General features: G+C 38.9%; 2 protein-coding genes across 2 annotated transcripts; one reads left to right on the forward strand and one right to left on the reverse strand.

Annotated features, from left to right (window-relative positions):
* Positions 1–17,279: 17,279 nt before the first annotated feature.
* LOC117343631 (uncharacterized protein K02A2.6-like) lies at positions 17,280–17,834 on the reverse strand. The gene has a single exon (XM_033906075.1). It carries the CDS (start codon positions 17,832–17,834, stop codon positions 17,280–17,282), a length of 555 nt encoding a protein of 184 aa, XP_033761966.1.
* Positions 17,835–19,813: 1,979 nt separating this feature from the next.
* Positions 19,814–23,061, forward strand: LOC117343639 (ornithine decarboxylase-like). Its single transcript, XM_033906087.1, has 6 exons — positions 19,814–19,834; positions 21,163–21,259; positions 21,726–21,802; positions 22,154–22,326; positions 22,562–22,699; positions 22,887–23,061. The coding sequence occupies exons 1-6, from the start codon at positions 19,814–19,816 to the stop codon at positions 23,059–23,061; spliced, it is 681 nt and encodes a 226-aa protein (XP_033761978.1).
* Positions 23,062–24,146: the final 1,085 nt, after the last annotated feature.

Genomic DNA, 24,146 nt, shown 5'->3' on the forward strand with positions numbered 1-24,146 from the left:
GTGTGTAACAGTAAACCAAAGTACCTGAACATGACTCTAGAATAAACCCCACACCAAGTGTTGTTAGTGTGTAACAGTAAACCAAAGTACCTGAACATGACTCTAGAATAAACCCCACACCAAGTGTTGTTAGTGTGTAACAGTAAACCAAAGTACCTGAACATGACTCTAGAATAAACCCCACACCAAGTGTTGTTAGTGTGTAACAGTAAACCAAAGTACCTGAACATGACTCTAGAATAAACCCCACACCAAGTGTTGTTAGTGTGTAACAGTAAACCAAAGTACCTGAACATGACTCTAGAATAAACCCCACACCAAGTGTTGTTAGTGTGTAACAGTAAACCAAAGTACCTGAACATGACTCTAGAATAAACCCCACACCAAGTGTTGTTAGTGTGTAACAGTAAACCAAAGTACCTGAACATGACTCTAGAATAAACCCCACACCAAGTGTTGTTAGTGTGTAACAGTAAACCAAAGTACCTGAACATGACTCTAGAATAAACCCCACACCAAGTGTTGTTAGTGTGTAACAGTAAACCAAAGTACCTGAACATGACTCTAGAATAAACCCCACTCCAAGTGTTGTTAGTGTGTAACAGTAAACCAAAGTACCTGAACATGACTGTAGAATAAACCCCACACCAAGTGTTGTTAGTGTGTAACAGTAAACCAAAGTACCTGAACATGACTGTAGAATAAACCCCACACCAAGTGTTGTTAGTGTGTAACAGTAAACCAAAGTACCTGAACATGACTGTAGAATAAACCCCACTCCAAGTGTTGTTAGTGTGTAACAGTAAACCAAAGTACCTGAACATGACTGTAAAATAAACCCCACACCAAGTGTTGTTAGTGTGTAACAGTAAACCAAAGTACCTGAACATGACTCTAGAATAAACCCCACTCCAAGTGTTGTTAGTGTGTAACAGTAAACCAAAGTACCTGAACATGACTCTAGAATAAACCCCACTCCAAGTGTTGTTAGTGTGTAACAGTAAACCAAAGTACCTGAACATGACTCTAGAATAAACCCCACTCCAAGTGTTGTTAGTGTGTAACAGTAAACCGAAGTACCTAAACATGACTCTAAAATAAACCCCACACCAAGTGTTGTTAGTGTGTAACAGTAAACCAAAGTACCTGAACATGACTCTAGAATAAACCCCACTCCAAGTGTTGTTAGTGTGTAACAGTAAACCAAAGTACCTGAACATGACTCTAGAATAAACCCCACACCAAGTGTTGTTAGTGTGTAACAGTAAACCAAAGTACCCGAACATGACTCTAGAATAAACCCCACTCCAAGTGTTGTTAGTGTGTAACAGTAAACCAAAGTACCTAAACATGTCTCTAGAATAAACCCCACACCAAGTGTTGTTAGTGTGTAACAGTAAACCAAAGTACCTAAACATGACTCTAGAATAAACCCCACACCAAGTGTTGTTAGTGTGTAACAGTAAACCAAAGTACCTAAACATGACTCTAGAATAAACCCCACTCCAAGTGTTGTTAGTGTGTAACAGTAAACCAAAGTACCTGAACATGACTGTAGAATAAACCCCACACCAAGTGTTGTTAGTGTGTAACAGTAAACCAAAGTACCTAAACATGACTCTAGAATAAACCCCACACCAAGTGTTGTTAGTGTGTAACAGTAAACCAAAGTACCCTGAACATGACTGTAGAATAAACCCCACACCAAGTGTTGTTAGTGTGTAACAGTAAACCAAAGTACCTGAACATGACTCGTAGAATAAACCCCACACCAAGTGTTGTTAGTGTGTAACAGTAAACCAAAGTACCAAACATGACTCTAGAATAAACCCCACACCAAGTGTTGTTAGTGTGTAACAGTAAACCAAAGTACCTGAACATGACTCTAGAATAAACCCCACACCAAGTGTTGTTAGTGTGTAACAGTAAACCAAAGTACATGAACATGACTCTAGAATAAACCCCACACCAAGTGTTGTTAGTGTGTAACAGTAAACCAAAGTACCTGAACATGACTCTAGAATAAACCCCACACCAAGTGTTGTTAGTGTGTAACAGTAAACCAAAGTACCTGAACATGACTCTAGAATAAACCCCACACCAAGTGTTGTTAGTGTGTAACAGTAAACCAAAGTACCTGAACATGACTCTAGAATAAACCCCACACCAAGTGTTGTTAGTGTGTAACAGTAAACCAAAGTACCTGAACATGACTCTAGAATAAACCCCACACCAAGTGTTGTTAGTGTGTAACAGTAAACCAAAGTACCTGAACATGACTCTAGAATAAACCCCACACCAAGTGTTGTTAGTGTGTAACAGTAAACCAAAGTACCTGAACATGACTCTAGAATAAACCCCACACCAAGTGTTGTTAGTGTGTAACAGTAAACCAAAGTACCTGAACATGACTCTAGAATAAACCCCACACCAAGTGTTGTTAGTGTGTAACAGTAAACCAAAGTACCTGAACATGACTCTAGAATAAACCCCACACCAAGTGTTGTTAGTGTGTAACAGTAAACCAAAGTACCTGAACATGACTCTAGAATAAACCCCACACCAAGTGTTGTTAGTGTGTAACAGTAAACCAAAGTACCTAACATGACTCTAGAATAAACCCCACACCAAGTGTTGTTAGTGTGTAACAGTAAACCAAAGTACCTGAACATGACTCTAGAATAAACCCCACACCAAGTGTTGTTAGTGTGTAACAGTAAACCAAAGTACCCGAACATGACTCTAGAATAAACCCCACACCAAGTGTTGTTAGTGTGTAACAGTAAACCAAAGTACCTGAACATGACTCTAGAATAAACCCCACACCAAGTGTTGTTAGTGTGTAACAGTAAACCAAAGTACCCTGAACATGACTCTAGAATAAACCCCACACCAAGTGTTGTTAGTGTGTAACAGTAAACCAAAGTACCTGAACATGACTCTAGAATAAACCCCACACCAAGTGTTGTTAGTGTGTAACAGTAAACCAAAGTACATAAACATGACTCTAGAATAAACCCCACACCAAGTGTTGTTAGTGTGTAACAGTAAACCAAAGTACATGAACATGACTCTAGAATAAACCCCACACCAAGTGTTGTTAGTGTGTAACAGTAAACCAAAGTACCCGAACATGACTCTAGAATAAACCCCACACCAAGTGTTGTTAGTGTGTAACAGTAAACCAAAGTACCTAAACATGACTCTAGAATAAACCCCACACCAAGTGTTGTTAGTGTGTAACAGTAAACCAAAGTACATAAACATGACTGTAGAATAAACCCCACTCCAAGTGTTGTTAGTGTGTAACAGTAAACCAAAGTACCCGAACATGACTCTAGAATAAACCCCACACCAAGTGTTGTTAGTGTGTAACAGTAAACCAAATCACATAAACATGACTCTAGAATAAACCCCACACCAAGTGTTGTTAGTGTGTAACAGTAAACCAAAGTACCCGAACATGACTGTAGAATAAACCCCACACCAAGTGTTGTTAGTGTGTAACAGTAAACCAAAGTACATAAACATGACTCTAGAATAAACCCCACACCAAGTGTTGTTAGTGTGTAACAGTAAACCAAAGTACCTGAACATGACTCTAGAATAAACCCCACTCCAAGTGTTGTTAGTGTGTAACAGTAAACCAAATCACATAAACATGACTCTAGAATAAACCCACACCAAGTGTTGTTAGTGTGTAACAGTAAACCAAAGTACCTAAACATGACTCTAGAATAAACCCCACACCAAGTGTTGTTAGTGTGTAACAGTAAACCAAAGTACCCGAACATGACTCTAGAATAAACCCCACACCAAGTGTTGTTAGTGTGTAACAGTAAACCAAAGTACCCGAACATGACTCTAGAATAAACCCCACACCAAGTGTTGTTAGTGTGTAACAGTAAACCAAAGTACATAAACATGACTCTAGAATAAACCCCACACCAAGTGTTGTTAGTGTGTAACAGTAAACCAAAGTACCTGAACATGACTCTAGAATAAACCCCACACCAAGTGTTGTTAGTGTGTAACAGTAAACCAAAGTACCTGAACATGACTCTAGAATAAACCCCACACCAAGTGTTGTTAGTGTGTAACAGTAAACCAAAGTACCTGAACATGACTGTAGAATAAACCCCACACCAAGTGTTGTTAGTGTGTAACAGTAAACCAAAGTACCTGAACATGACTCTAGAATAAACCCCACACCAAGTGTTGTTAGTGTGTAACAGTAAACCAAAGTACATAAAATGACTCTAGAATAAACCCCACACCAAGTGTTGTTAGTGTGTAACAGTAAACCAAAGTACCTGAACATGACTCTAGAATAAACCCCACACCAAGTGTTGTTAGTGTGTAACAGTAAACCAAAGTACCTGAACATGACTCTAGAATAAACCCCACACCAAGTGTTGTTAGTGTGTAACAGTAAACCGAAGTACCTGAACATGACTCTAGAATAAACCCCACACCAAGTGTTGTTAGTGTGTAACAGTAAACCAAAGTACCTGAACATGACTCTAAAATAAACCCCACACCAAGTGTTGTTAGTGTGTAACAATAAACCGAAGTACCTGAACATGTCTCTAGAATAAACCCCACACCAAGTGTTGTTAGTGTGTAACAAGTAAACCAAAGTACCTGAACATGACTCTAGAATAAACCCCACTCCAAGTGTTGTTAGTGTGTAACAGTAAACCAAAGTACCTAAACATGACTCTAGAATAAACCCCACACCAAGTGTTGTTAGTGTGTAACAGTAAACCAAAGTACATAAACATGACTCTAGAATAAACCCCACACCAAGTGTTGTTAGTGTGTAACAGTAAACCAAAGTACATAAACATGACTCTAGAATAAACCCCACACCAAGTGTTGTTAGTGTGTAACAGTAAACCAAAGTACCCGAACATGACTCTAGAATAAACCCCACACCAAGTGTTGTTAGTGTGTAACAGTAAACTAAAGTACATAAACATGACTCTAGAATAAACCCCACACCAAGTGTTGTTAGTGTGTAACAGTAAACCAAAGTACCTGAACATGACTCTAGAATAAACCCCACACCAAGTGTTGTTAGTGTGTAACAGTAAACCAAAGTACCTGAACATGACTCTAGAATAAACCCCACACCAAGTGTTGTTAGTGTGTAACAGTAAACCAAAGTACCTGAACATGACTGTAGAATAAACCCCACTCCAAGTGTTGTTAGTGTGTAACAGTAAACCAAAGTACCTGAACATGACTCTAGAATAAACCCCACACCAAGTGTTGTTAGTGTGTAACAGTAAACCAAAGTACCTGAACATGACTCTAGAATAAACCCCACTCCAAGTGTTGTTAGTGTGTAACAGTAAACCAAAGTACCTAAACATGACTCTAGAATAAACCCCACACCAAGTGTTGTTAGTGTGTAACAGTAAACCAAATCACCTGAACATGACTCTAGAATAAACCCCACACCAAGTGTTGTTAGTGTGTAACAGTAAACCAAAGTACATGAACATGACTCTAGAATAAACCCCACACCAAGTGTTGTTAGTGTGTAACAGTAAACCAAAGTACCTGAACATGACTGTAGAATAAACCCCACACCAAGTGTTGTTAGTGTGTAACAGTAAACCAAAGTACCTGAACATGACTCTAGAATAAACCCCACACCAAGTGTTGTTAGTGTGTAACAGTAAACCAAAGTACCTGAACATGACTCTAGAATAAACCCCACACCAAGTGTTGTTAGTGTGTAACAGTAAACCAAAGTACCTGAACATGACTCTAGAATAAACCCCACACCAAGTGTTGTTAGTGTGTAACAGTAAACCAAAGTACCTAACATGACTCTAGAATAAACCCCACACCAAGTGTTGTTAGTGTGTAACAGTAAACCAAAGTACCTGAACATGACTGTAGAATAAACCCCACACCAAGTGTTGTTAGTGTGTAACAGTAAACCAAAGTACCCTGAACATGACTCTAGAATAAACCCCACACCAAGTGTTGTTAGTGTGTAACAGTAAACCAAAGTACCTGAACATGACTCTAGAATAAACCCCACACCAAGTGTTGTTAGTGTGTAACAGTAAACCAAAGTACCTAAACATGACTGTAGAATAAACCCCACACCAAGTGTTGTTAGTGTGTAACAGTAAACCAAAGTACATAAACATGACTCTAGAATAAACCCCACTCCAAGTGTTGTTAGTGTGTAACAGTAAACCAAAGTACCCGAACATGACTCTAGAATAAACCCCACACCAAGTGTTGTTAGTGTGTAACAGTAAACCAAAGTACCTAAACATGACTCTAGAATAAACCCCACACCAAGTGTTGTTAGTGTGTAACAGTAAACCAAAGTACCCGAACATGACTCTAGAATAAACCCCACACCAAGTGTTGTTAGTGTGTAACAGTAAACCAAAGTACATAAACATGACTCTAGAATAAACCCCACACCAAGTGTTGTTAGTGTGTAACAGTAAACCAAAGTACCCGAACATGACTCTAGAATAAACCCCACTCCAAGTGTTGTTAGTGTGTAACAGTAAACCAAAGTACCTGAACATGACTCTAGAATAAACCCCACTCCAAGTGTTGTTAGTGTGTAACAGTAAACCAAAGTACCCGAACATGACTCTAGAATAAACCCCACTCCAAGTGTTGTTAGTGTGTAACAGTAAACCAAAGTACCCGAACATGACTCTAGAATAAACCCCACTCCAAGTGTTGTTAGTGTGTAACAGTAAACCAAAGTACATAAACATGACTCTAGAATAAACCCCACACCAAGTGTTGTTAGTGTGTAACAGTAAACCAAAGTACATAAACATGACTCTAGAATAAACCCCACACCAAGTGTTGTTAGTGTGTAACAGTAAACCAAAGTACATAACATGACTCTAGAATAAACCCCACACCAAGTGTTGTTAGTGTGTAACAGTAAACCAAAGTACCTGAACATGACTCTAGAATAAACCCCACTCCAAGTGTTGTTAGTGTGTAACAGTAAACCAAAGTACATAAACATGACTCTAGAATAAACCCCACACCAAGTGTTGTTAGTGTGTAACAGTAAACCAAAGTACATAAACATGACTCTAGAATAAACCCCACACCAAGTGTTGTTAGTGTGTAACAGTAAACCAAAGTACATAAACATGACTCTAGAATAAACCCCACACCAAGTGTTGTTAGTGTGTAACAGTAAACCAAAGTACCTGAACATGACTCTAGAATAAACCCCACTCCAAGTGTTGTTAGTGTGTAACAGTAAACCAAAGTACCGGAACATGACTCTAGAATAAACCCCACACCAAGTGTTGTTAGTGTGTAACAGTAAACCAAAGTACCTGAACATGACTCTAGAATAAACCCCACACCAAGTGTTGTTAGTGTGTAACAGTAAACCAAAGTACATAAACATGACTCTAGAATAAACCCCACACCAAGTGTTGTTAGTGTGTAACAGTAAACCAAAGTACATAAACATGACTCTAGAATAAACCCAAGACCAAGTGTTGTTAGTGTGTAACAGTAAACCAAAGTACCTAAACATGACTCTAGAATAAACCCCACACCAAGTGTTGTTAGTGTGTAACAGTAAACCAAAGTACCTGAACATGACTCTAGAATAAACCCCACTCCAAGTGTTGTTAGTGTGTAACAGTAAACCAAAGTACCTGAACATGACTCTAGAATAAACCCCACTCCAAGTGTTGTTAGTGTGTAACAGTAAACCAAAGTACCTGAACATGACTCTAGAATAAACCCCACTCCAAGTGTTGTTAGTGTGTAACAGTAAACCAAAGTACTCGAACATGACTCTAGAATAAACCCCACACCAAGTGTTGTTAGTGTGTAACAGTAAACCAAAGTACCTAAACATGACTCTAGAATAAACCCCACACCAAGTGTTGTTAGTGTGTAACAGTAAACCAAAGTACCTAAACATGACTCTAGAATAAACCCCACACCAAGTGTTGTTAGTGTGTAACAGTAAACCAAAGTACCTGAACATGACTGTAGAATAAACCCCACACCAAGTGTTGTTAGTGTGTAACAGTAAACCAAAGTACCCGAACATGACTCTAGAATAAACCCCACACCAAGTGTTGTTAGTGTGTAACAGTAAACCAAAGTACATAAACATGACTCTAGAATAAACCCCACACCAAGTGTTGTTAGTGTGTAACAGTAAACCAAAGTACATAAACATGACTCTAGAATAAACCCCACACCAAGTGTTGTTAGTGTGTAACAGTAAACCAAAGTACATAAACATGACTGTAGAATAAACCCCACTCCAAGTGTTGTTAGTGTGTAACAGTAAACCAAATCACATAAACATGACTCTAGAATAAACCCCACACCAAGTGTTGTTAGTGTGTAACAGTAAACCAAAGTACCTGAACATGACTCTAGAATAAACCCCACTCCAAGTGTTGTTAGTGTGTAACAGTAAACCAAAGTACCCGAACATGACTGTAGAATAAACCCCACACCAAGTGTTGTTAGTGTGTAACAGTAAACCAAAGTACATAAACATGACTCTAGAATAAACCCCACGCCAAGTGTTGTTAGTGTGTAACAGTAAACCAAAGTACCTGAACATGACTCTAGAATAAACCCCACACCAAGTGTTGTTAGTGTGTAACAGTAAACCAAAGTACCTGAAATACGAAGGAATATTAATCGATATTGATAAACAAGTCAATGCGCAAGTCAATAAAAGGGTACTTATGTTCTGCAAGGTTGGTGTAGCTGACCCCTCACACGACCGACAAGTCCTGGATTATAGGACAAATCGTATGTTTCAGTTTTATCTATCTTTTATAATATGTAGTATATGGCATCGTAATTTAAGTATTTTCATGTCACTGAAACAACATTTAACGATAAGCAGTAGAATATACGTCTACCAATTTAAGCCTTGTCGGCAAATTCGACATCTTGTTCTTAAAATTAGGCTACATATATCTAGATAACCAAGAAATAATTCTACGTTTTTTTTCAAAGCATGGGTATATAAATTAGTTAAACATGTTTCCTTACGAATTCTAGATTTTCAATCTTTTTGACGCATTTTTCGGTAATTTACACAGTTGATTTATATACAAATATGAAAGACAAGTATGTTACCTCCGTGCTTCCCTACCACTCAAACCACTCTAGTTGAGCTGTATGAACGGCTTGGCTTCATTCATATATGTCGATGAGAACTATTTCCGTAGCAGTCTTAATACAGTAGAAATATATAGAAGTATATTCATTGGTTTCAAGAATGTAAGTCAACTCATGATAACAATTTTTTTTATGTATACAGATTAATGGCTTCCATGCTTCGCCACATTATCCAGGTCATAAAAAGTACAAAGAGTTATCAAATACAGACAATATAACCCTCTTTAAGTATCTATATCAGATTTATTAACTTTACGCACTACATATTGTACACTGGTAGAAAAAAAATGTTAAACACATCACTGGTTTAGAGACTTCAACCACTTGTCTACCTGAGTTTCACTTCATCTCGCAAAGCACACGATCAATCAGCTACACGATAATAGCCTTAATTTGTAAAAAAAAAAAGAAGTATAATACAGATATATATATATATATATTTTCGTAGTTTCGGAACGATCCGCCCGCATAGAAAGCTTGCCTCTTGCATTACTCACGACATTTGAATTTTACTGCCTTCCAATACGGATTCCCACATGCTTTCACCTCTAGCATCACTCACGATATCTATATCTTACTGCCATCCCTTACGGATTCCCACACATTTAGCACACATTTTACGCAGAACAGATTTACCCGTTTACAAAACTTTGTGACACACATCACCTGTTTTTAAATTTCAATAATTGTCGACCTGGGTTTCATTTCGTCTCGCAAAGAAAACGATCACTCAAATGGACGACAATAACGTTTATCTGTAAACATTTTTTTAGTTTTAGTCTAGATTCCTCTATCACCCTAACTGATTTCCACACATTTAGCCATTTTCCTTACTCACGGGATCTTTATTCCCCTACCCCTTACGTATTACATCACCCTACGCCTCTAGCATCACACGACATATCTATATTTCCTTGGCGTCTCTTACATATAATCACATATTAGGCCTCTAGCATCATTCACGAGATCCAGATTCCCTTTGCCTTCCCTTACGGATTCCGTCAGTTTTGACCTCTAGCATCACACACGATATCTATTTTTCACTACATACCCTTACGGATTCCCACACATTTGGCCTCTAGCATCACACACGTGATCTAGATTTCCTTGCCGTCTCTTACGTATTACAACTAATTAGGCCGCCAGCATCACTTAAGAGATTTATGTTTCACCACCCTCTCGAACGGATTCCCACATATATGGCCTCTAGTTACATTAAGCAGTATATGGTAAAATGTCCAATTCTGAATATAGGACACATGTTTTTGATTTGTAAAAACACAGCCAGTTACCTACCTAATACCTTTACTAAGGTATATATATTTGTAATATATACAACATTTATAATTTTAATACAGCTGTCGATAAGTAACCTTTTTCCAGACCTATGAAAACCATGACAACCACTTCAATAAAACCTTAAAAGTTGCAAAATATTATGATTTTTTTTTAATTCGAAATGACACAATTCCCTACACATTTTTTTCTGAAACTTTTTGAAATCTAATATCTCTTTCCCAAAGACAGAATTTATCTTGTTTTGACATATGTTTATTTTTAACTTTTTCTGCTATCTCACCTCCTCTGCTAGATACAATTTTCTGCTGTGGGCAAAATTCCGCTGTAAACATTTTTTTTCGGAAAATTCGGAAATATATAATCTTGAAACTACTTTTTGTAAGCCCACCACCATCATAAGGTTAGTTATTCAAATCGTCATGCGTCTGTGATCCGTCGTCCGTCCCTCCGTAAGCAATTCTTGTTATCGATCAGAAAACAACATGGACGACAGGCGGCCACCTTGGATTTTGACAATTGGAGTTTGTAATCGCTATTTCTCAAAACGTACTAAAGGGATCTTTTTAATATTTCATATGTGAGTTCCCTAGTTATGCATATTGTATTTTGGGATCGATCTGAAAACAAAATGGTTAACATGCAGCCATCTTGGATGTTTACAATCGCATTTTTTACCGCCATATCTCAAAAAAGTACTGAAGGGGTTTTACTCCATTCCATATGTAGGCTTCCCTTGGTCTCTAGATTTTTTAAAGCACATAATGACTATTTTGGGTCTATCTTAAAGTTGAATGTAGAGGTTTCCGTTGGTCTCCAGTTGTGCAGGCATGTCCAATTGCTATATAGTTTAATATAAATATATTAAATGTTTTGAAGGAAGAGTCAAAGACGGAAAAAGAAGAGAAAAGATAAGTCTTTCATTTGGCTGATATGGATCATTCCTTAGTGGGCGTCAATATCCCTCTGTGGTATTTTGTTAACAAATGTGAGGCCTGTATATACTTCTTCATAATGAATATAATAATTATATTTTACATTTATGCTTATCATAAAAAATTGTTGACAAAATAAAATCACCCATGGCCAGACTCTCCTACTAAAGTGTGCTACCCTAGCATCACTCACGAGATCTATATTTCCATTACGGATCTCCACACCTTTGACCTATATCATCACTGTCGAGATCTATATTTCCATTACGGATCTCCACACCTTTGACCTATATCATCACTGTCGAGATCTATATTTCCATTACGGATCTCCACACCTTTGACCTATATCATCACTGTCGAGATCTATATTTCCATTACGGATCTCCACACCTTTGACCTATATCATCACTGTCGAGATCTATATTTCCATTACGGATCTCCACACCTTTGACCTATATCATCACTGTCGAGATCTATATTTCCATTACGGATCTCCACACCTTTGACCTATATCATCACTCACCAGATCTATATTTCCATTACGGATCTCCACACCTTTGACCTATATCATCACTGTCGAGATCGAGACCCGTCTAACAACTGTATGATACAGTTTTACGTGATACTAATTTTATACACATTTACTACGGACGTCGGGTTATGTATTGTTAATGCTAGTGGTTGGTTTGATATAGTCAGTAACAGGGACTCGCTGATATACGACTTGGCCAAACAAACACCTTACCACCGGAACACCGTTTGAAGGTACGTACAGATATGTTTTTCAAAAAAAGCACTAACACCTTCAATTTCATGATATGTATAAGTGACTGGAGTCTAGCAACTTTTCTCTTTCAATAGTCAGGTGACAGATTTTATAAGGAAAATTAGCAATTGATCGGATATGTATGGAAGTCTAGGTATTCCACTACTTACCTGTGATTAATTTTGACTATGTTGTCACTGTCAAATAGTTTGTCCTGATGTTTTGAAAAAGTGATGATTTTTTTTTATCCAATTGTGTTGTCTTTGAATACTCTGTGTTTGAACAATAAATTACAAAACCTCACCATGGTATGCGTATGTCTATAAATGCAATATTAAGCTCACTAGGGTGTATGCATGTCTATAAATGCAATATTAAGCTCACTAGGGTATGTCAATGACTATCAATGCATTATCTAGCTCACCATGATATACATATTTCCTTCAATATATAGTTAGCTCACTTATCTTGCTTGTATCGACTGATATCTAGTTCAGGTTTCTTGGCCACGCTTGTGGTGGCTGACCCATATGCGAAAGCTAAACAACATTAAAGTGATATATGTCTAGGTGACATTTTTAAAGGCTACATATAGTATGGACAATCTATGTAGACGGCCTGTCAAGAAAGCCTTTAATGTAATCCAATACACAGAATTACATATAGTACGATTTTTGTCCTAACATATACAAATATCAAATTTAAGATGAAACAAAGCTGTATTCACAGAAAAAACATGTATTTTTTTTCTTTCTTTCTTATTTTGTTTTAAGAAAATGGAAGATAACGAAATGCAGATTGTCGAGATCAGACGTACCCGTAACGAGTACATCAAACAACAAGTTAACCAGCATATAGAACGGGTAAACGTATTATGTATTGTTTTGTTTGGGACTCTACGTCCCTTCCAACTGACCTAGAGGTGAACTTGAACAGTCTGTTTATTTGCAAAAAGTTTGGATTATATTACTCATTTATTGGACATAAATACGCAAACTACAGCTTGCGGTGAGTACCGTACATACAAACCCAACTGTATATATTGTTTATAACTGTTGTTGACATGCTGTGTAGATAAACAGCAAGGTATTATAGTTGTCTATTTATAGATACCCACCCGGTATGTTGCACGGGTGTATACAGGTGTGCTTAGCGTATTGTATATATATTAATAGGGTATTATACGACATGTACTGTTATATAGATGATATTTTAGAGATTTACCAATCATGTGGCATTATATACATATAAGTTAATGTCTACATAGTCTGAATTACGGGTGGTCATTGTTATATGCACACGTGTAACGTGAGTGCATGTCAGTGTAGTAAATATTAAGGCGTCGTGTGTCATACTTTCCGTAATTTAAGGTGTAGTCATTTTATTGCATATATGTTTTATATTAGTCAATATAACGGTTGTAAAGAGGTTAGGTTAGTTGGGCCATAATTATTTAGTAGTATATTTGTATTATATTTTAGTTTAACCCATTGGTGAGGATAGACCATAATGTGGTGTGGATGATCCTGGAAGGATCATGGTCAGAACAGTGTCTTGACAGGGACATATGCCAGACCGATGTGTGGTGGAGCGAGGTGGCCTGGGTACTGTGGTTGCGACTCACAGCCAGAACCTTGATAGACAGCCATGAGTGGTATTCTTTTCTGGCAATATAACAATTATTCGTGATGAGGCTTGATGGTGCCGTCTTGTGAAGAGAACTGGGTTCTTGTTGACACTCCATGGTGGAAATCTGCCCACCAGTGTAGACTATTTAGGTGACCTCATAGACAGTGATGGAAATCTGCCCATTCCTTGAGTGAACCATTTATTTGTGATATATGTTCTTATTAAATGTCATGAGCATATTGTCCAATCTGGTGCAGAGATAGAAACACAACACACTGTATTTACATTATTTACAACATTTAATTACACTATACGCTATGAACAACTGCACATCCACACTCACTTTCACACATTTAATAAGAACATATATCACAAATAAATGGTTCACTCAAGGAATGGGCAGATTTCCATCACTGTCTATGAGGTCACCTAAATAGTCTACACTGGTGGGCAGATTTCCACCATGGAGTGTCAACAAGAACCCAGTTCTCTTCACAAGACGGCACCATCAAGCCTCATCACGAATAATTGTTATATTGCCAGAAAAGAATACCACTCATGGCTGTCTATCAAGGTTCTGGCTGTGAGTCGCAACCACAGTACCCAGGCCACCTCGCTCCACCACACATCGGTCTGGCATATGTCCCTGTCAAGACACTGTTCTGACCATGATCCTTCCAGGATCATCCACACCACATTATGGTATATCCTCACCAATGGGTTAAACTAAAATATAATACAAATATACTACTAAATAATTATGGCCCAACTAACCTAACCTATTTACAACCGTTATATTGACTAATATAAAACATATATGCAATAAAATGACTACACCTTAAATTACGGAAAGTATGACACACGACGCCTTAATATTTACTACACTGACATGCACTCACGTTACACGTGTGTATATAACAATGACCACCCGTAATTCAGACTATGTAGACATTAACTTATATGTATATAATGCCACATGATTGGTAAATCTCTAAAATATCATCTATATAACAGTACATGTCGTATAATACCCTATTAATATATATACAATACGCTAAGCACACCTGTATACACCCGTGCAACATACCGGGTGGGTATCTATAAATAGACAACTATAATACCTTGCTGTTTATCTACACAGCATGTCAACAACAGTTATAAACAATATATACAGTTGGGTTTGTATGTACGGTACTCACCGCAAGCTGTAGTTTGCGTATTTATGTCCCACAAATAAGTAAATAGCCGCGGTGTTGTGCCGCTACACCTGCATGTTGACGTGTTTACACCGCACGTTCTGGAATGTCCTTTGTCATATATCCGATCACACATCCGGTTCACGTACAAGTCTTTAGGCGCGAAATACAAAGTAAAGTACAATGGTATGTAACACACGCCCCCACTAGAAGAATGAAATTTTGAGAATTTCATTTCAACACATACATAGCATAGTCAGTTTGATAGCTAGAGTCTTTGTCCACGCTTGACGAAATTACATATGTTACTTGAGCACACATGCGAAATCATAGGTTTCTTACAAACGACTGAGACAGTCTGCACCAACATTGTCCTTTCCGCGAATAGCGCGTATCCGAAACCTATATGGCTGCATAAGCAATGCCCACCGCATCAGCCGTGAGTTAGTTCCTTTCAGTTTATTCAAATAAACCAACGGCTGGTGGTCAGTTTCGATGATGAATTCGCGTCCGTAAAGATATCGCTCGAATTTTGAAATTCCCCAGATGACCGCCAAGCATTCCTTCTCGACAACAGAATAAGCTTTCTCTGCTCCCTTTAGCTTTCTGCTTGCATACGCAACAGGAAGTAGGACACCAGATTCCTCCTGTAGAAGGACGGCACCGATTCCCGTATCCGAAGCGTCTGTTCTAAGAGTGAAATCGGCTTCGAGATCAGCAAGCTTAAGGATTGGGCTTGAAGACAGCATCTTTTTCAAAGTCGTGAAGGCTTCTTCTTGGGGCTCTTTCCAGATCACCTTGTTGGGTTGGCCTTTCTTTGTAAGGTCTGTTAACGGAACCGAGATAGCAGCAAAGTTTGCGATGAACTTGCGATAGAATCCAGATAAACCGATGAATGATCGAACTTGTGATTTGGTTTCTGGTCGTGGTGCTTCTAGAATTGCCTTAACCTTGTCTGGATTCGGTAACAACCGCTGGTCTCCGACCACGTGACCCAGACAACCCAGGCTTTGAAATCCAAGTGCACACTTCGACGGCTTTGCAGTGATGCCAGATTTCCGTAGACGGTCGAACAGTTCGCGAAGAATTTGCTCGTGGTGCTCCCAAGTTTGTGTATATATGAGGATATCGTCAATGAAACTCTCTATATTTGACATTCCATAGAGAAGCTTTCTCATCAGGCGACAGAAAGTTGCAGGGGCATTTACCAAGCCGAAAGGCATCACAGTGAATTGGAACAATCCAACTGGTGTAGTGAAGGCTGTCTTTGGCTTGGATGTCTTCGCCATTGGCACCTGCCAATACCCCTTGCTCAGATCCAAACGCGAAAAATACCTATGACCAGCCAATCGTGAAAAGATGTCATCGGCATTAGGCATAGGTTCAGCATCGAATACGGTGACTCTGTTGATTTGACGATAATCGATGCAGAAGCGATTCGATCCATCCTTCTTTTTGACGATGACTACTGGAGCCGCATATGGAGATTCCGAAGGTTCGATTACCCCCATAGTTAACATCTGATCCATCTCCCTGCGAATGGTTTCTTTCATATGGAAAGGAAGAACTCGACCTTTCACTCTAACTGGATCGTCAGTGGTAAGCCTGATTTCATGCTCGACTAATGTTGTTTTCCCCGGAACATCAGTTAGTACATCAGAGTAGTTACTAAGAATGTCTCTTATCTGACGTCGTTGTGTCTGATCTAGCTGATCAGAAACCTTCACATCATCAACTGATTCCTTTCTGATTGGACTGGGTGTCGTCTCTAACTGTCTTTCAGAGACATCCTCGTTGTCGCTTCCCGTGTCATCTGTGACGATTGACGCGCACACTACAGATAGAACACCAGGTTCTGTTACCACGGCTGACGATTGCGTGTTCACGCGTTCCACATAACGACGAAGTAAGTTCGCATGTAAGGTCTTGACCTTCCCGTCGACATTCACCCTATAATCCATTGTTCCCCTTCTCTCCTCAATGGTGTAGGGCCCTCTCCATTGCATCAGTAATTTGTTGCGTTTGGTAGGTAAAAGAATTAGTACCTTCTGTCCTGGTTCCATGATCACATCCTTTGCCTTCCGGTTGTAATATTTGGCCTGTCGGGACTTAGCAGATTTCAACTGCTCTTGCGCGAGTTTACAAGTTTCCTCAAGTCTCTCTTTCAAATCGACCACATACTGGTATGTAGTCTTGACATCGGTATCAGAAACGTCCTTGGTCCAAAGCTCGCGCAAAATCATCATCGGCCCGCGCACAGTTCTACCAAACAACAGTTCAAAAGGCGAAAATCCAAGACTTTCTTGCGGTACCTCTCGGTAGGAAAATAGTAAAGCATTGAGGTGAACACATTCTTTTGAGCATCTGTTTCAGGGTACCATTGAAACGTTCTACAAGGCCGTTGCACATTGGGTGATACGGAGTGGTTGTTAACTGTCGAATGGATAAAAGACGACTCACTTCACGCATAAGTTCCGATGTGAATTGGCTACCCTGGTCGGTCAATACTTCCCGCGGAATGCCCACTCTACTGTACACATCAACCAACGCTTCAGCCACTCGCTCAGTCTCTATTCCCCTCAGAGCTATAGCCTCTGGATATCGCGTCGCATAATCAACAATGGTTAAGATGTATCTATTACCGCGATCAGTGGCTGGTTGAAGAGGCCCTATGATGTCAATGGCAACACGTTGAAACGGTATGTCGATTAGGGGCATCGTTCCTAGAGGAACTTTCGATACGCGTCCTTTCGGGAACGTCCTCTGGCAGACGTCGCAAGACCGACAAAACCTGGTTACGTCGGCGTTAACCCCTGGCCAGAAGAACTCCATCATGATTCGGTCGCTAGTCCATCATTGACTCATGAGCTAAGCGAAGTACATTCTCACGATACTTTGTAGGAACTACGAGTTGCTTAAACGTTCTCCCGTTTGCTACTGCTGGGCTTTGGTACTCTCTGTATATCAGACCGCGATGCTTGAAGAATCTCGATTTTCCACCATCACGCCTTTCCTTTACCTCATCACTTGAAACCATGTCTCTAATCTTGACAAGACTATCATCTTCCTGTTGAGCTGTTTCTATATCAGATGGTTGAACCTCCTTCAAAGCTGCTAGTACCTTGAGGGTACGATAAGGTCGTTCCTTAAGTTTCCTCTGAGCTCTGGTCTCAACAACTGCTATATCAGCCATCCTCTGATTCCAACTTGAATCTGGTTCATCTGGGACTCTAGCACCGTCTATGTTACCAAGGATAAGGTCGTAGACTGGGGTTTCCATGCACCAGGCAACTACATGTCCAACATAATATGGTGTATCCACAACTACTGTGGCAGTAGGTACTTTCAAAGAACTGCCATCTGCAAGAGTGCATGTACGAACCTCGCCAGTCATCTGATCCTCAGTCACGAGACTTCTTTTAACCACCACACCTGAACAACCAGTGTCTCTCAGGACGGAAACTCGTTGACTCCCAACTACGCCTTTCACAACTGGCATCTTACAAGGTGTCGGAGCCGGGACGTTACAAGATACATTCATGTGAGTCCCATCTTGTAAACGACTTTCCCCATCATCTACCTCCACATCAACAGAAACCTCCTGCTTGATCTCCTTCCTCCTCTGTTTCCTACCTACAGATACATTCTTGGTAGGTTTACCCGTAACAGACATCACGCGATTCTTAGACCCCTTTTTCGGACACTTGTTCGCGAGATGATCAGTACTTTTGCACACGTAGCACTGCCTCACACTGTCCCTTGGGTTAGCACTAGATGTTTGCTTCGCACTATCCGAATGATCGCGCTTTGGATTTCCTTGCGATGAACTTTTCCCAATCTTAGGACGAACTAAGTTAGTAAGGTTACCTCTGGCCTCGGCATATTGGTCGGCCAATCTCGACATTTCCTGAATCGACGAAGGGATACGCTCTTTTAAGAAAAGCGTCAGTTCGTTACCACAAGCCTGTAGAAACTGATCCCTAACCATCAAATCTTTAAGTGCATCAAAGCTCTTATCAGTACGACCCATCTCAAGCCATCTAACAAAATAACTCTCCAGTCTTACTGCAAACTGTGTAAATGTTTCTCCAGACTCTGGCCTACCTGTCCTGAACCGTTTCCTAAAACCGTCCTCAGTCATATCAAATCGCTTGAGGAGCGCCGCTTTGAGTATATCGTAGTCTAACGATTGTTCCCTCGGTAAACGCGAAAACACGTCCAAGGCGCGTCCCTTGAGAAGAACACTGAGGTTAGTAGCCCAATGAAGCGATTTGTCCCAACGTTGCGTTGTCGCGTACCGTTCATACCGTTGTAGATAAGAGTCCATGTTGTCCTTATCTTCATCAAACGGAGTAAGCTTAGGACCACGCATCGATGAAATATGACTATCTCCCTCAGACTTAGTGTTAAGTTTCCCTTCTAAAGTGAGAATTTCAATTCTCCTACGATGTTCCTCTACGGCCCTTTCTTCACGCTCCTTCTCGAGTTCTCGTTGGAGAACTATCTTTTCCTTCTCTGATTGGAGTTCACGCTCGTGCCGTCGTCTATCTTCCTCTTGTTTAGTCGATTCACGTTGAAGTTGACGTTCATCGCGTTCTCTGTCTTGTTCCCCGCGTACAAACTCAACGAGCGGTAAACCTGACAAACCCATTTCCTTACCTAATGATATCAGGTCTCTAAAGGCAGACATATTTGTTACAATAATTGTGAAAATATACAACCAACAATGTAAACAAATGTGTGCATTACAAACCCTTCACGGAATTAAACAATCACACTATCCCACCGCTGCCACCAAAATTTGTAACGGGATGAGCATATTGTCCAATCTGGTGCAGAGATAGAAACACAACACACTGTATTTACATTATTTACAACATTTAATTACAATATACACTATGAACAACTGCACATCCACACTCACTTTCACACATTTAATAAGAACATATATCACAAATAAATGGTTCACTCAAGGAATGGGCAGATTTCCATCACTGTCTATGAGGTCACCTAAATAGTCTACACTGGTGGGCAGATTTCCACCATGGAGTGTCAACAAGAACCCAGTTCTCTTCACAAGACGGCACCATCAAGCCTCCACGAATAATTGTTATATTGCCAGAAAAGAATACCACTCATGGCTGTCTATCAAGGTTCTGGCTGTGAGTCGCAACCACAGTACCCAGGCCACCTCGCTCCACCACACATCGGTCTGGCATATGTCCCTGTCAAGACACTGTTCTGACCATGATCCTTCCAGGATCATCCACACCACATTATGGTATATCCTCACCAATGGGTTAAACTAAAATATAATACAAATATACTACTAAATAATTATGGCCCAACTAACCTAACCTATTTACAACCGTTATATTGACTAATATAAAACATATATGCAATAAAATGACTACACCTTAAATTACGGAAAGTATGACACACGACGCCTTAATATTTACTACACTGACATGCACTCACGTTACACGTGTGTATATAACAATGACCACCCGTAATTCAGACTATGTAGACATTAACTTATATGTATATAATGCCACATGATTGGTAAATCTCTAAAATATCATCTATATAACAGTACATGTCGTATAATACCCTATTAATATATATACAATACGCTAAGCACACCTGTATACATCCGTGCAACATACCGGGTGGGTATCTATAAATAGACAACTATAATACCTTGCTGTTTATCTACACAGCATGTCAACATTAGTTATAAACAATATATACAGTTGGGTTTGTATGTACGGTACTCACCGCAAGCTGTAGTTTGCGTATTTATGTCCCAAAAATAAGTAAATAGCCGCGGTGTTGTGCCGCTACACCTGCATGTTGACGTGTTTACACCGCACGTTCTGGAATGTCCTTTGTCATATATCCGATCACACATCCGGTTCACGTACAAGTCTTTAGGCGCGAAATACAAAGTAAAGTACAATGGTATGTAACAGTAGCGCCATTTCATAATTACTAGCTACATAGAAAATATCATTTGTATACTTATTATTCATTATACAGACTGAGTGTAAACTTGTATTCATTATTGTCCTTTGTTGATAAGAGGCTGTATACATGTTTCTTTGATCAACCTCAGGTCCTCTTTTGTATGTGTTTTACCTTAATTTATTATTCATTACAGGGTGAAGATGATCCTCTGGTTATCGTTGATATTGACGAGGTAGTGGATAGGTACAGAAAATGGTACACGTTGTTTCCTCGAGTTGAACTGTTTTATGGTATGCTTATTATCATTTGATAATCATTTTGTTGTACACTTGTTTCATATGTTCAAATCAACAAGATACTATTGACGAGTATATAAAATAGAGGTTCAGAATGTAAAATATGATTAGATGTATCTTAAGAGGAAACATCTTCTGTTTCATAAATAATACTCGGCACGGGATACTAGGTCAGATCAAGTAATGTCATGTTTTCAAATAACTATGGGTGGTTACAATGGAAGAGACAGACACAGGAACAATAATCGAATACGTGTGGTTGCTTAACAACAAGAAAATAGAGATCTTCATGTGACAATGATGTCGAAAACTTCTGCTTAGCTTTGATCGACCAACATCTGTAAGAAATATTTGTTGTTCTCCGTCAGAAGTTAAAATATTTCTTTCATCTTTAACTGCATAACGATAATCGTCTGTGTGGTTACGAATTGTCCAACTTCATTTCCCTTTCTATTAATAGCTTTGAAGTGTAATAACGACGAAAAGATCGTTAATGCCCTTGTTAGACTTGGGAGCAGTTTCGACTGTGCAAGCAAGGTAAAGTTTTTCATTGTCACGCTCCCGCTTACCTGTACATGTTCGCTGAATTACTTTATATAGTTTTGCCGTGATATTGTGAAAGGACTGCACAAACGACAGATATTATCGCCGTTCAATACAAATTGAGAATTAAATATTGGAAAGTCATTACTGAATAAAACCATTTAACAGTCCTCATAATTTTAAGACAAAATCAACAAAATTTGGAAACATTGACGACACCAACGACGTCATTTTGAAGACGTAACTTGTTTAAATGTAAATGTGTTACAAAGAAGAGCAGACATTTCTAAAACGTTAATCATATATTAAATAAAGTGTAAAACATTTCTCTTTGTTTTTCGATAGGCCGAAATACAACAGATTTTAGAACTGGGCGTCGATCCTTCTCGTATCATCTACGCCAATCCGTGCAAACAAAACTCGCACCTTACTTACGCCAAAAAACACGATGTCGACTTAATGACCTTTGACAGTGAGGATGAATTGATCAAAATCAAGATGCTGTATGAATCAGCAAGGTGAGTTATTACATTAATATGATATTCTAGTTATCTATGTTATTTTCCTATTGCTAAAGACGTGCGAAACTGCTTGCCTTCTGCTCTTGAAAGAGCAATTTCGCAATGATAAAAAATAACGCTGAGCTTCACAGAAAACCAGACGTTTCTTTACCAGTATTATATTTTGTTCTTGATGAATGAAGCTAAACATCAATACCAGACGTTTGTAATGGGCAATGACATCACATTACAGACTGCTGTTGCGATTCCGACCAAAACATTCGTACAAAGTTACCTATGACCTTGGGAAAAAGTTCGGATGTACCCTCGATGAAACCAAGGATCTTTTCATGTCGGCAAAGAATAAAGGCTTAAACGTCGTTGGTGTGAGGTGTGTGACATAAATTATAAAGTTATCCTATAAATAACCAATAAAGTTTCCGGTAGAAATAATCTAATATTTTTCACTATACTTTGCTAAATGTAGATCACCTCTCTGTTTCTAGTGTTTTATAAGGTATATTTGTTGGCATTTGAAATAAATCATAAAGAGTCAAAACACTATCAATATGTTTTAGTTTCCACGTTGGGAGTAACTGTGTCAGTGCCGATGCGTTCTCGTCGTCAATCAAAGAAGCAAGGATAATATTTGACATTGGACAACAGGTCGGCTTTGCTATGGAGACCCTTGACATAGGAGGTGGCTACCGGGGCAGAGATATTGATCACCCGACTATAGAAGAGGTATTTTAAAGTGACGGTTAGGAAGTTCAATCAGTAACATCAAGACGATATTTTAATGGCAAGGTTATCGAATAGTCAACGGACTGTATAAAAACACACTAGATAATAGCACAATTCAATACAAATTAAAAGTTGTATACAGTAGTGCAAAAATGGATTAAGTGCATAATGAAGATGTTTCGCCTTCTAGATTACGTCAGGGATGCTAAGTGTTCTATAGTGTTGATACTGTTGAAACAAGAACATGTCAAAAATAATATCAAAATTCAGATCCCACGACGCATTATTACTATCAATATTGAATTTCAAAAGAATGTCATGAACAGCTTGAATGAAAATCGAAATATTTATCAGTATTTTCTTACGATGCAGAACGCATTCGTCATAAACCAATGTCTTGATGAGCATTTCCCAGAAACAGACAGAGTCAAAATTATCGCTGAGCCAGGACGTTACCTTGTTGAGAGTGCTATCAGTGCTGGAGTTAATATCATTGGACGGAAATTTATCTATAACCATGGTACGTATTAGATAGAAGATGTATACTTCGCCAAAGATCTCCGATGATGAGTAAGATGTTACGTGTTCATTTATTAAGGTAAGTAGCCATATCAATTCAATCTTGCTGAAAGACTTTGTGACTTAGGCGCGTATAATATGCTTCCAATAGCCAAATGATGTTTCTAGACATCTTCTACAGAGGAATTTCGATTATGGTAAAAAATATTTATATAATGTTTATATAATATTGATATTAATAATGGTGATATTTTACCAAAAGTGCAGCATTTACTTTCGGGAAACGTTTTCTGAAATAAAACAGTAACAACAATTTGGGAACAACAACTAAAACAACCAAGTGCTGTAACTATATCAAACAATATTATGTTATTTCAGGAAGACTTTCCAAGTGGTAAAGGAATACTACTTTCAACGTATCCTGGATTTTGCTGATATTTATGAGAAACAGAAATACCTCTTACACTGTTTATAACTTATGATTTCAGACAAAACCAGCATTGACCGCGTAATGTATAACATTAACGATGGCGTGTATGGAACTTTTCATTGGGTAAAAGTCAGAGATGCGATTG

The sequence above is a fragment of the Pecten maximus genome, chromosome 2 (assembly GCF_902652985.1).
Source record: "Pecten maximus chromosome 2, xPecMax1.1, whole genome shotgun sequence".
In the NCBI taxonomy this organism is placed as follows: domain Eukaryota; kingdom Metazoa; phylum Mollusca; class Bivalvia; order Pectinida; family Pectinidae; genus Pecten; species Pecten maximus.